This window comes from Lepidochelys kempii, chromosome 4 (genome assembly GCF_965140265.1).
Source record: "Lepidochelys kempii isolate rLepKem1 chromosome 4, rLepKem1.hap2, whole genome shotgun sequence".
Classification (NCBI taxonomy): Eukaryota; Metazoa; Chordata; order Testudines; family Cheloniidae; genus Lepidochelys; species Lepidochelys kempii.
This window is the reverse complement of record NC_133259.1, coordinates 121,028,020-121,042,483: the sequence shown is the minus strand read 5'-3', so window position 1 is coordinate 121,042,483 and position 14,464 is coordinate 121,028,020. Positions and strand designations below refer to the sequence as shown.

General features: G+C 39.3%; 1 protein-coding gene across 8 annotated transcripts in view; it reads left to right on the top strand.

Moving 5' to 3' along the window:
• HTT (huntingtin) overlaps positions 1-14,464 on the top strand; it is a 182,505-nt gene that overhangs the window by 41,092 nt on the left and 126,949 nt on the right. For 7 of the 8 annotated variants that reach the window (XM_073342650.1, XM_073342649.1, XM_073342651.1 and 4 more), the window contains 6 exons: positions 1,546-1,669; positions 1,923-2,041; positions 3,286-3,397; positions 6,824-6,964; positions 12,165-12,323; positions 12,413-12,510. In XM_073342650.1, the coding sequence (XP_073198751.1) occupies positions 1,546-1,669; positions 1,923-2,041; positions 3,286-3,397; positions 6,824-6,964; positions 12,165-12,323; positions 12,413-12,510 (753 nt within the window). Of the gene's footprint in view, positions 1-1,545; positions 1,670-1,922; positions 2,042-3,285; positions 3,398-5,441; positions 5,599-6,823; positions 6,965-12,164; positions 12,324-12,412; positions 12,511-14,464 lie in introns of those variants that run through there. The other variant, XM_073342654.1, reaches the window with a different exon arrangement.

The following is a 14,464-nucleotide window of genomic DNA, read 5'->3' as shown; positions in this document are numbered from 1 at the left end:
GTAATGATTTGGCCTTTAAAATATTTTAATCTTTGTCTATTTGTATTATTTTATTATATAATATTTTGTATTTGTTTATTTTTAACCAATTTTTAACCATGGTAATAATAAAGCAGAGTATTAGTGTATAAATCTAAATCTCTTATAGGTTTAGACAAGTAAGGAGAGAAGTTAAACTAAACATATACACAATAGGATTTTGAAACCCAAATAAGTGGAGTGAAAATTCTGAAAGTGGTTATATCCTATATGATCAGGTGTGCCAGGCTTGCCTTTTTTGTGTTAAATTTGTTATCCTTTGGGCTGTGGGCTTTTTCTGCCTGTTTTTGTTTGTGCAGCTTCCTGCCATTATGAAATCCAAGAATGCTACCTCTTCTTCTCTTGAAGATATGTCATTTTAATTTGGTATTTTGTTAGATATTTTAAATGCTTTCCGACTTAACTGTGTTTTTTTTTTTTAAATTTATAGGCTGCTTTTTATTTGCATTGTATAGAGGATTGAGGTCATAAAAACAGTGAAGGGTGTTTCTAGCTAGTTTGTTGTTGGAATGGGAGTTGAGGTGTCACTGCGTCTTTCTGCATGCTTATTTAATTTTTGTAAGTCTGGGATTTGCTGTATGCAGAAGAGGACCTTTTCAGGTCCTTTTAATATTTTAAAGAGAAATATTATTAAATGATAAAGATTTGTTCCATAATTATATGGTTGGATCTTAGACTTTCATAAATTAAAGACAAGAGACTGTCCATAGTCGTGTCCTGGCCAGTGCATGATAGGAATGTTAAAGGTAACTGACTCAATCAGCATACTGTTTGTGTATTTATTTGCATATCATAGTCTAAGCAGCTAAAATTTCTTGACAGCTTAATTGCTATCTTTCACTTTAATGATTTACATGGCATTTTGCAGCTAGGAAATTAACAGTTGCCTTCTGATAGTATAGCTGTGAAATGTTGTTTTGCTACCTTTTTGGTGGTGGTCTCTTTACATTTAATTAAATAAGCAGCAGGTCCATAACATTAGTGTCAGGGGTTGGATTTTTTAAAAAAACTCATTTCCATTGGAATTTGAGTTAGAATGAAGGGATAAAATGAGAATGTCTTGAAGATGTCCAGGCTATGTTTTGTGGTGCCCAGTGGGATCACTGCTAGATTTCCATTACCCACATATTACATCTGAGGTCATTGGAGGGTTTGGCAGCTGGACTGTTCAGGTCAAGTTGAGGCCTTAAAAGGGGGTGGTGGAGGTTGATAACAGCTGGGATGGAGGGTCAGTTTGTGTCACACCAATGAGAAAGGCCCAAGCAGTACTACAGAGGCAGGCTCCAATCTAAATCAGGCCTGTGAGCTATCGAGATCACAATTGCATCTTGAAAAAATGAGGAATCTGAGAAGTGTGGGGCTAGCTCGTAGCTGCACGCTCATGCTAACATGCATCAGACTGACTTTGGCTTGGAACTAGTTCTGAATTACTAACATTGCATGCTTGTGCTCTGACTTGTGCACTCAGTTAGTCTACTCTAAAAGTCCACTTCTTGTTTATCTTAGGTTTTAGAGGGTACTGAAAGCCAGTATTCTGGAATGCAGATTGGACAGCTGCAAGATGAGGAAGATGAAGCTGCAAATGTTCTCCATGATGAATCCTCAGATCCTTTCAGAAATTCTTCCCTTGGTATGTTGATAAATAGGAAAAATCAACTACAAAAATAGTAGCATCTTTCATCTGATTTCCAGCAGGACTGATTACTGTTTTATGTGTACCAGAAACAAATATAAGAACATTCTGATAAAAGTATAAGATGAATTTTCATATTTTACTTGTTCAAGTTTTAACTGTTTGGCAATAAACTTCAGTTAAAAGTCTGTGATTTGCATTTATGTTAATTTACATCTTAAATGTGCTATGTATTGCTTTTTTTCTGAAGCCCTTCAGCACCCACGCTTATTGAAAAACACGGGCCATAGCAGGCAGCCTTCTGACAGCAGTGTAGATAGATTCATGGCAAAAGAAGAAGCAGTAGAATCTGGTGATCATGAAAATAAGGTAAGACACATTCTCTCACTCGAGGTGGGTTTTTAAGTTAGGTGTGTGTTTGTTAAATTTTCAAAACAAGCATACATGAAACAGAACGAGTGGAATTCTGCATTATAAGCAGATAATTTGGTAATATGTACAATAGTTGGTATACTTTACAGTGTATGTCCCAGCTTAAAAAAAGTGCATTTCAGTCATCAACTTTCCAACTTGTAATTAAAACTTCCTAGATCACATAAATACACTATCTTGACAACTTACTTATACAAAAGATGGTATACTATTAGGCAAACATAAATAGACAAGTCATGCAATTAAGGGTGTTAAAACTGTAGAGAGAAAAAGAATTCCCCCTTGCTGTGTGCATGAAGAGTAGCAAAGAGGAGATGCTCAAATATCATTGAGCTGACCACCATCTGCGATGAACATATACAACGAAGAACTTCCAAGGAGTTCAAGTTGAATGCAATGAGTTTTATATGGAAAAAAAAAAATTAATCCCCAATACTGAAAAAGTATGCTAGATGCTTGGTCATACAGTTTAAGATAATAAAACAAATTTGGCAGCTTCCAGAAGGAAGTTAATCTTGAGCTGGGTTTCCATATTCTGTTTCCAGAAAGCATAACTTTGTAGTCGAAGGAGTCTCCTGGACAGTCTTTTGTCAAACAGCAAGTCTAGATAAATAACTATCTACCAGAACTGTCATATTATAGTTTTCATTGTGAAATAAGAACAATTCTAGTGCTGGTGGTGGCATCTTTGCAAAAATATTTGGTTTTAGGGTATTCTCATAGAAGATGTATTTAATGTGCCTCTGATTTATTACCAGGGATCCTAGTTTTTTGTGATTAAAAAAAACCAAAATTCTCTGATTAAACCCCTGCCTCCCATAAAATCCATGTTTTTCCACGTTTAAAATAAAATGCTGAACTTTAATTTCCGTAGCCGTAATATAAATAGGTGTCAGTTGAACACAATGTTTAATGGATATATTCACAATTTTTAAGCTGGCAGCCCAAGCCCTGCCCATTTCCCCGATTATGCTACTGTACATGATTCTATTTTTTTCAAAAAATATAAATTAAAGAATCTCTGTAAAAATGCAAATTCTGTGTGTTTTCCATGGCAAATAGATTTATAGGATCCTTGTTTATTACTTAATGTTTCTAAATTGTGTTCCCTTTTATGATTTTTTAATTTAAACGTAATCTTAAAAGCATACATAAGATCTGTGATTTGCTTTTTGTAACAGCCTTCCAGAATAAAGGGAGATATAGGTCACTACACAGATGGAAATTCTGCTCCTCTGGTTCACTGTGTTCGTCTCCTATCTGCTTCTTTTCTACTTACTGGGGAGAAAGGTGGTAAGTTGCTCTCAAAAACAGTGATGGCTTACTGTCTGCCTCAATATACAAAACAAAGTGTGATCACTTCATCTAGTTGTTTGACAGCTCTTCATCGGCTGAGTGTATTGTTTTTTCATGACAGGACTTTAAAGTATGACAGCAGCTTGTAAAGAGCTTTGAAAGGATTTCTAGCCTATTTCATAATTGCTGAACCTAGTTTTGACCTGCTCGTTCCTGGTAAAATTATTATATTACTGTAAACTTGCTAGTCAAATATTACGTTAAAAAAAAAAAGTATTTTAAAGGATGTTTTAAATGGTAAAATAACCAGATAACTTGTTGTAACTCCTCCTTAAGACTGCAATTCTTGAATTGTAATCAGTGGGGAGCTGGCAGGTCACATGATGATGATGATGCCAGGTGCTCCTCCATTTTACTAGTGGTTTACATAGGTGTCTAGATTTTATGTAGCATAGTTAAGCCTGGGATACTAGTAAAAGCAACTAGAAACAAGGAGGTGGAGCTTGCTTAGACTGCTGTTGCATAGGCGAAGGAAATGGATTTTTCTGTCTTGTACCAGAGCCATCAGCAGGAGTGGAACTGCCTGCTATCAGTGAAGCCACCCTCCTCCCCCCACCTTTGTTATTTGCTATACTACTGTCAGCTGTGTTCTCATAAGTTCTCTTATAAGCTTAGTGTGGAGACTGGAAGGGGAAGTCTTCAAGGAAAACCTAGGTTGTTCTGTTGTTCTAGGAGGTGGTGTTTATAATTTATAGCAACTCTCCTCACAAGATATCAAAGCACTCTAGAAATAAACAACTGGTTTATGCATCTGTGAAATCAGCATACTTACATCAAAAGAGTGATATGAGGCTGAAGTGATTCACCCAAAGTCACACACTGTCTTTGGCAAATCTAAGTACTATTTCCCAGGCTCTTGATTTCCATATCTTTGTACTTAAAAAAAACAAAACCCAGACCTTCCTCCTATGCTCTGCCTGGGAGGAACTGGTTCATGAGGGGTACCTTATTTTCATTTTGTTCTTGAGCATCCTATGGGACTCCCAGAAATAAGACCTAGCTCCTGTCCTGAAAAGCTTATAATCTAGTTGTGTCTATAAACATTAACAATTAAGGCTACGATTTAGTCATGGAAGTCACAGAATCTGTGACTTCCGAAGATCTCTGTGACTTCAGCCCTGGCGGCTGGGAGCTGCAGGGTCCAGCAGCCTCTCACAACAACAGGGAGCTGTGAGGTCCCCTGCCACCTAGGGCAGCGGTGCCCCCAAGCTCCCAGCTGCCGCAGGCAGGGAACATTCCCTGCAGCTCCCTGGCTGCCAGCGGCGGCATGCAGGACACCAGCAGCAGAATGGGGGACCCCTGCGGCTCCCCGGCGGCTTCTGCTGCTGATCATAGGGGGACCCCAGTGACTCCCCACCACTGTGGGGGTAGAGGGAACCCTGCAGCTCCCAGCTGCAGGTGGTGGTGTAGGGGCCTGGAGCTTCCAGCCACCTGGCATCTGCCCACCCCTTCTCATTTTATCATGGATATTTTTAGTAAAAGTCAGGGACAGGTCACAGGCTTCCATGAATTTTTCTTTATTGCACGTGACCTGTCTGTGATTTTTACTAAAAGTATCTGTGATAAAATCTTAGCCTTATTAGTAATCACTAGTACCACTCTGCTCTCTGTCAGAACCTAAACCAATACCCCAGCATTATATGAGGGATGTTTTTAGAGGTGGCCTCTTTCAGATGAGATGTAGCGCACACAATTCCTGATCATTTGTGGATAGTAAAACCTCCATAGCACTTCTGCAAGGGTAGGAGAGTTTCTCAACCTCACTGTCCCAGTCACATTCCAATTTGGGTAAATAATTTCTGCACAGTGGAAATTCTCCTTACAGTTTCAATTGGATGTGGCTGTGTTAGACCTGAGTGACTGATTTGTTTTTCCTCATTCTTGTCCGCTTGACCTCAGAATGTAAGAATACTAACAAAGGCAAAAGGAATCTTTCCTCACCCACATTTGCTTACTATTATTACTATTTACATTACCATAGCACTTAGGAGCCCTAGTCATGGACGAGGACTTCAATGTGTTCGGGTGCTGTACTAACTCAGAACAAAATGGCGGTCCCTGCCCCAATGACCTTACAGACCAAGTATATGACAAGAGATACCAGATGGATACAGACAGACATGGAAGTACCAGGAAAAGTTGAGATATAATTTATCAGCATGACATGTAGTGGTCCCTGGTAACAAACCTAACCATTGTCAAATTTATTTTGTTTTTTTTTGTTTTTTGGTTTTTTGGTCAAGTTTTCACGGCAAAGGAGAGTTTTGAGGTGGGTAATGAGAAAGCTTTGCAGATGCTTATGGGAAGGAACTCCCAAGTGTGTAGGGCAGCATGGGAGAAAGCACAGCAGTGCTTGTTTGAAAATTTAACACATGAACAGCACAGGCTGGCATCATGAGCTGATTGAAAGTGAGCATCGACAGCTCAATAGCAAGTGAGAGATGATAGGTAGTGTGTATATTGATAGTGGAAGGCCTTGAAAGTGAATTAAAACAGTTTGTTTGAGGAGATGGAGAAGAGAGCTAATGACGGGATTCAAAGAGGGGTGACCAGGTCAAAGCGAACAGTCTAGGAAAATGATCTTTGCAGCAGCATTCTGAATGGATATGAGTGGGGAAAGCTTGCATTTGTCAAGGCGAGAGACGAGATGAGAGCTTTGACTAGTGTTTTAGTTGCTTGGCTGGATAAGAGAGGCCATATTTGAGAGAAGTTGTGCAGAAAGAATCAGCAGTATTTAGATATAGATTGGATGGGAGCACCTAAAGAGAGATGGTGCCCAGATTACAGGCTTGGGTGACAAGCAGACATTCTTTCATTTTTATGCCTTTAATAAAAGTTCTTATGGGTTTCTTAATTTCCTGTACAAATTAACACAGTTTAGATAATCTAGGATACTGTATTTTGAAACAGCAATTATTTTGCCTTTTGGAATGCACCATGCTGCAATAAAATGTCAGGGAGCTATTTTCAAAAATGCTTTCTGGCGCAGTATGCCCATTCCTTCTTTTTACATGGATTTTGTCTGCTTCTGCAGTGGGGATAGCTGTAGTTTTGAAACTTAGATAAGCGTGTCACACTGTCATTTGATATATTCTTTCCTGTCCTAAACTATCTAATATTGTGTACTGCTAATGCATCTCCCACATTCTCAGTGAACGGAGAAAGCTAATGTTTAGCAATCGGAAATTTTTTAGGAAGGAAGTGCTGTATAAATGATGCTAATAATTAGATGCAATTATTGGGTCTGCATTAATACCTCGTCAATAGTATTTGTCCAGGTTAAGTTGTAACAGGATATTAATTTTTCTCTTTAATAATCGAAAGTAGTTACTTACGTTCAACATTTTTTTTTCTTTTTTACAGCTTTAGTTCCTGATAGGGATGTGAGGGTCAGTGTAAAAGCGTTGGCAGTAAGCTGTGTTGGAGCAGCTGTTGCCCTTCATCCTGAATCTTTTTTCAGCAAACTGTATAAGACACCTCTTGAAACCATGGGAGAAGAGTATGGTATGTTGAGGTTACATTATAGTTCCCTACTCTTTTTTGCGAAACATTTTAACTTGTTGACTTTTTAATACATAATTGAATCCTTGTCTAAACCAGTTCAGTTCTTTAGGGTACACAGAGCTCACTCAGTACATGTATACTAGCCACGTCACATCAGTTTAAGTATTACTCTGTGCACACTACTAGTGTCTTAGACTATTTCAGTTACAATGCTCACATTTCCCAACTTAACTATGAGAAGCGATGAACACCGAGAATTTGCAGCAGTACCAGTGCACTATGGGACAGTAGCAGGAGAACTAATTAAAACATCTCTGCTTGTCCTCAGCTATGCTGGCACTAAACCAATTAGTTTAATCAGATTTGAATATGCTAACGGTAATCTGTTCTAAATGATTAGCCCCTTTCTCAACTGTTTGTAAACCATTTGGTGCGTCTGTGTGGATGCAGTGTATTCTACAAATGTTCTAGGGTTTTTAACAGGTTTTAATTTTTCTAAGTGTCGACCAAGCCTTAGTGTTACACTTCAAGAATCCTATTTTAGATCTCACCATTACTATACTCAGTGCAAAATTATATGTCTAGGAACAAAGAATATAGATCAGACTTAGGATGGGAGACTATCCTGCAAAAATAGTGACTCTGTAAAGAAGTTAGGGGACTTAGTTGATAATCAGTTTAAAATGAGCTCCCAGTAAGATGCAGTGGCTAAGAGGGCTGATGCTATCCTTTGATGTATAAATGTAAATATCAAATGGTATTACCTCTGTATGTGGCATTAATGAGACCATTACTTAAAATGCTATCTACAATTTAAGAAAGGATGCTGAAAAATTAGAAAGGGATCAGAAAAGACCTACAAGAAATATGAGAGATCTGGAAAATGTGCCTTATAGTGAAAGACTTTAAGCTCAGTCTATTTAGTTTATCAAAGAGGAGTTTAAGGGTTAGGTGACTTGATCATAATCTAAGTACCTACATGGGGAAAAGAAAAGGTGTACTTGTGGCACCTTAGAGACTAACCAATTTATTTGAGCATGAGCTTTCGTGAGCTACAAAAGCTCATGCTCAAATAAATTGGTTAGTCTCTAAGGTGCCACAAGTACTCCTTTTCTTTTTGCGAATACAGACTAACACGGCTGTTACTCTGATACATGGGGAAAAGATTTCTGATGATGATTTTGGACTCTTTAATCTGGGAGACAAAAGAATAACCAGATCCAATGGCTGAAAGTTGAGACTACACAAATTCAGACAGAATATAGGATACAGATTTTTAAGGGTATAATTAATCAGTGGAATGACTTACCTAGGGACGTCGTGGATTCTGCTCCACTTCAAGTTAAACCATGGTAGGATGTCTTTCTAAAAGAGATACTCTAGCCAGCCAGAAATCAGGGGTTTGATGCAGGAGTTGGGTGAAATTCTATGGCCGGTGTTATGCAGAAGGTCAGACTAGGTGATCATAATTGTGGTATTTCTATTTTTTGAAAAGTTAGTTTCTGCAGCCTACTGTCTCTCACTTTCTGGGTATCTGGGCTGCGCTCCTCTATCTGTAGCTCATGGAGGAGGGTCACTGTTCTGGTGCTGTGTGGTCTGGTCACCAGATTGTCTGTCTGTCTCTGCAGCAGCAGACAATGGTGGGTTTTTTTTGCTGCCTCCCTTATTCCTTCTATTTTAACTTTACTGCCCAGTTTTTTGGGCAGTGGAGAGCTGTTCCTCCTCCTTAGTCTTTGTCCTCCTCCTCCTTCTTGGGTTGGTTAACCCCCTGTGGGCTCAATTCTCCCTGAGCCTCTACTGCAGCTTCTCTGTGAAGGCTCCTCTGTCCCTTAAAGGCATGGAAGCGCAGCGGCAAAAGCACTAGAGCAAATCCAGGCAGTGCTCTATATGTAAGGTAGCCTTCCCAGGCTCAGCAGATGAAGAGTTGTGCTGAGCCTGCACCCAGCCGTCCACCCCGAACTCCGTTAGGTCTTGGGGCAATGAGTCAGATAGGTCCCTACCCACTGAGGCAGCTGTAACTCCAGCTGGGGAAAAATGGATCAGAAACCCCAGTGCAGAGCAGGGAGAGGTTCCAAAAGCAAGGATCCTGACCACTTGATTTGGGGTAAGTCCGAGGGGACCTCAGCAAAAGAAAGAAGGGAAGTCCATGGGGCCATAAATCCCCCCACTTTCCAAGTGGGCACTGAGCACCCTGAGGAAAGAAACCGGGCTTCTAATCAGCCCCTTCCAACCAGAAAGACTGTGACAATGAGTTACATCCCTCCCCTGTCCCAGGGGGAATGGGACCCTGTGGCTGAGGATTCTGAGACAGACTGCTGAAGAGGGTTCCAGGCCCTAGGGAAGGTAAGCTGCAAAAGGTCTCACCAAAGCTACATCAGAACTTCTATGCTCTCAAAATGTGTGCAAAAAGGTTAAACAAAAAAAATGTGAAAAGCTAAAATGGGAAAGACAGAGCACAAAAAATACAGGAGAGGGGAGTCTTCCTTTTGCCCACCAGCCCTCCTCCACTGAGGAAAGTGAGCTGTCTGGCTATGAAACCTGAGTAGGCTCCAGTGAGTAAGCCTCAGAGTAAATTTCTCTGTTTCAAAATCCTCCCCTGATGCTGCAGTACCCCTTTGCTCCTCCTTTGAGGAAGTGATTAGGGATGAATGGAACAAGCCTAATAAGGGCCAGCATGTTAACGAGAGCAACCTTAGGACTATATAACATTCAGGAACCAAAGGGCTGTATTGCTGAGGTCGATGTTGCTGTTATGTCCCTCTCCAGGGATAAGGTTATTCCCTCAGAAGGTGAGTTCTTCCCTGAAGAGCCCACAGATAGAAAACTGGAGGCTGCTCTCAAAAAGGGCTTTGAACCCTCTTTGGTTTCTTTAATTTATGGTATTAGCAATAATCTAACCAAACATCTTAATTTGCTCACTAAAGGGCTTTATAACTTAACTTTAAATCACAATGACCTGAAACTTACGGATATGATTTTTTTTTAAAAAAAATCCAGGTTGGTGCTTTTTAGGTATCTTTGTAGTTAGGTAGTGGGTTTCTAAATAGCAGCTTTACTTAAATTTGAAGAACTGCTGAATTTGCACAGCACTTGGTCTTGAACATTTTTACTATTTTTTGTTTAACACTTACTGTGATAGCATTTAAAGGCCTTAATCAACTTCCCTCTGTCAGGAGCCATTAAAAGCTTACTCTGCCATAGTTAGGAAGGACCTCTGCAATTATTGTGAAGACCCTGTGATGCAAACTGATTACCCAGAGTACCCAATTTATGGTATAAAATTACTCAAGAGTTCCCATCACATCCTGTCTGTGATAACATCATGTTATGATGGCAAAACTATCTTGATGCAAGTCTGTGGGTAACCGGATTACGACCCAGAAACTAGATCAAAACATGTAATTGGATGTTGCAGAACTATTTTCTGCCAATATGGTGTATTTGTTAGTCTCCTGTTTTAAATATAAATAAATAAAAATAATCAGAAAACGTTAAGTTTGACATAAGTCCACGAAGAGCAGACAAGGAAAACCAAGTGGAAATGTTGCAGCACACACTATACAGGTTTCAGAGTAGCCCCTGTGTTAGTCTGTATCTGCAAAAAGAAAAGGAGTACTTGTGGCACCTTAGAGACTAACCAATTTGAGCATAAGCTTTCGTGAGCTACGGCTCACTTCATCGGATGCATTCAGTGGAAAATACAGTGGGGAGATTTATATACATAGGGAACATGAAACAATGGGTATTACCGTACACACTGTAATGAGAGTGATCACTGAAGGTGAGCTATTACCAGCAGGGGGTGGGGGGACGACGACGGTGCGGAACCTTTTGTAGAGATAATCAAGGTGGGCCATTTCCAGCAGTTGACAAGAATGTCTGAGGAACAGTGGAGGGTGGGGGGTATCTCATTCTCTTACATGGCATTTTTCAGTAAAACCTTTGGAGGCCATCTTTCAGGAATGCTTTAACTAGAACTAGGCATGAAGCATTTATTTCCCTGCAAAAAAATTTTCCATGAAAATATTAATTTTTTTTCATTTTAATTAAAAAAAAATTCTACGGAATTTCAGATGTTAATCAAAAACAAAAGTTATCAGTTTTCAGGAAAAAAAATGAAATTTTCAAACAATGGAAATCCAAATAACTTTTGGTTTTTGAAGTTTTCATTTTTGATGAAAAACCTGAATTTTTCTGTCAGAAATGGATGTTTCCAATGAAAAGTGTTGTTTTGATGGGAAAAGTCATTTTTCACTGAAAAACTGTTTTGAATGAAAAATTTCTCCCAGCTCTGGCTTTAACCACTTAACTCTTGAAGATTCTTGTTGCTATTGGCTTCTACTTGGAATCTTGGTGTGTGTGTGCGTGTCTGACTTTTGGTGCTGGGTTGTTACAGTAGAATCAGATAGTAATTACAGTATTTGTTAAACGTCGTTTGTACTTGCAGGCCTAGTATGGAACAAATTTTTGCATTTGGTTAGAAAGTTTACGTGAAATTGAAAGATAAATGGGGGAAGAAATGAATAATTTAGTAAACTGGTGTATCTCATATCTATATTAAAAAAACAAAATTCTTCACTATGAAGATTTAAAAGCAGTCCTTTGAAGGTTTGGTGGTGGTAATGCGTACAGCCACGCTAGAATATTATACGATTGGAGGTGGAGAAGAGCAAGGACTCTTCTACTAGATCCTGCAAGGACAAAATTTTCATAGATTTTAAAAGTCTGAGGGGCCCATTCTGACCATTTAGTCTGACCTCCTGCATAATGCAGAGCATAGAACTTCACCAAGTAATTCTTGTATCAGATCCAATAACTTCTAGTTGAACTAGATTTTTATATATTTTATATACATAATTTTTTCTTTAAATCAAGATTGGGTGGTTTTTTTTTTTAAGATTTCTAGTCATGGAATAAATTGTTCGAGTGGTCTTCTAACACAATACCTGTTCTATACTATGTTAGATATTAATTGGGCCACAATTATCATTCTAAAACTGCTGCTTCATTATGCATTTAGTGCATGCTTGGATGATGCTTTCATTTTATTTGTTTTTGATGAAGCTTTGTGTCTTGTTTATTATAGCTGATTTAATGCAGTCTATTTTACATTCTTTGTAAGCAATGTCAGTAGAAGGCTTGTTAAATCCTAGAACTAATATTTTTAAAATAAAGTAGTTGTTGTAACTTGTTTTCTCAGAAGAGCAGTATGTATCGGATGTTTTGAACTATATTGATCATGGAGATCCCCAGATTAGAGGAGCTACTGCCATTCTCTGTGGAACCATTGTCTATTCCATTCTCAATAAATCACGGTTTGATGTGGAAAACTGGCTAGCAAATGTCAGAAGTTCAACAGGTAACAGTTGAGTTATTTTGAGGGGGTTGTTTTGGTGCATGTAGTGAAAACATTGCCCTTATTGTTTCATTATTCTTTCTTTCTTTCAGGAAATCTCTTTTCTCTGGTAGACTGTATACCTCTCTTACAGAAAACTCTGAAAGATGAATCCTCAGTTACATGCAAACTGGCTTGTGCAGCTGTGAGGGTAAACAAAATTTCTATTGTTGTTTTTTGTTTATATTACCATAGAGCCCTTGTCATGGACCAGGATTCTGTTGTGCTAGGTGCTGTAAAAACACAGAATGAAAAGATGGTCCCAGCCCCAAAGAGCGTACAGTCAAAGTATGAGAGGAGAAAGCACATGGATACAGACTGATGGAAGAATACAGGGAAATAATTTTGCTTAGCATGATAGGCAGTAGTTATTAATGCACCCAGTGGCCTAATCATTCTCCAATTTTTTGTAAGCATCATAGTCAAGGAGAATTCAGAGGATAATGAGAGAGCTTTGTAGGGGTTCACTGGGAGCTGCTCCCAAGCATGAGGGACAGCATAAGAGAAAATTTTTTAGTAAGTGGGCAGTGGAGGCTGACATGATTAGTTGGTTGATAATAGGTGGGAGTTAACATTTGGTAGTGAAAGAAAGATTGTGGAGAGTCTTGGAAGTCAAGACAAGCAACTTATGTTTGATGCACTAAAAAGGGGGAAACCATCTTAAGGATTAAAAGAGAGGGGTGATATGGTTAAAGTGGCAAGTCAGAAGAATGATCTTTGCAGCAGCATTCTGAATGAATATAAGTGGCACAAGATTGCATTTGTCAGGGCCAGTGAAAGGGCATTGCAGTAAGCGAGATGATGAGAGCAGAGTTTTAGCTGTGTGGATGGATAGGACAGGTCCTAGCTTAGAGATGCTATGCAGAAGATTCTGCAAGATTTATACATACCTTGGATTTGGGGACCGAGAGAGAGAGAGGTCAGAGTCAAAGATAATCCCACGTTTGTGGGGAAAGATTAAGAGCTCTATTTAAACCATGTTGAGCTTGAGTTGATGGCTAGACACCAATGAAGAAAAATCAGACAAGCAGAAATTTTAGGTTAGACAAACGGCGACAGGTCTGGAGTAGAGGTAATTTCTAAGTCGTCAGCATAGAGATGGTAGTTGAATATGTGTTTGTGGGTCTGATTACCTAGCAATAAGGTGTGGAGGGAGAAGAGGAAGAGAACAAAGACTTTTTGGAACCTCACAGAAAGTTGTAGAGCAGCAATGATACACTGATGGAACGATTAGAGAGGTAGGAGAATCCGGAGAGGGCAGAATCACAGAAGCCAAGGAGGACAAGATTTCAAGAATAGGAGTATGGTTCCCTGTGTTGAAGGTGGCTGACAGATCAAGGAAAATGAGGTTGGATTACTGATTTGGAGCTTTGGCTAGGCAGAGGTCACTAGACTTTGGCGAGAGCACTTTAATTGGAGCACAAGAAGTCACATTAGAGAGTGTCTAGGATGGAATTGGAGGAGAGGAACTCCGGTCAATGAAATGTAGTAGTTTAAATGTGTGAAAACGTTCACATTTTATGGAAGCTGGGCTCTTTACCCGGTAATCCATGATGTTTTTGTGTGTATATGTATACAGTGATTGCACTTAAAATTCATTCTATTTTTTAGAGATTTACTGGTTCCAGTGGCATTCCCCATTTTAAATTTAGGCAATGTTGCTCAAAGTGTGGTGTAGAGTCTTTTAAAACAGGAAAATTTAGGGAGGTGCAGGGATGGCCGGATGTGACTTTGGACACTTAAATTTGGATAGTCCTCAATTAAGCATATTCTGCTATTATAACACTTAGTCTCCTTCAGCATAAGTAATTCAAAGCACTTTACAGCTATTCATTCTCAGAGAGAAGTATATTACAGTACTTTTGTAGGCAGGTAAAGTGAGGCATAGAGGTAGAAGAATCCAGAAAGTTTACATGACTTGCCCAAGAACACCTAGTGAGTCAGCGCATAACTGGGGATAAAACCAAGGAGGTATGACTCAGTCTTTTGCTTTGACATTTAAATTTACTATTACTCCTGCGCGTGCGCCCCCCCCACCCTCCCCCGTAGGAATCACTTCACTAGGGAAGAGGTTTTTGAGTAGTTAGAGGTAACCCTCAAGCCCT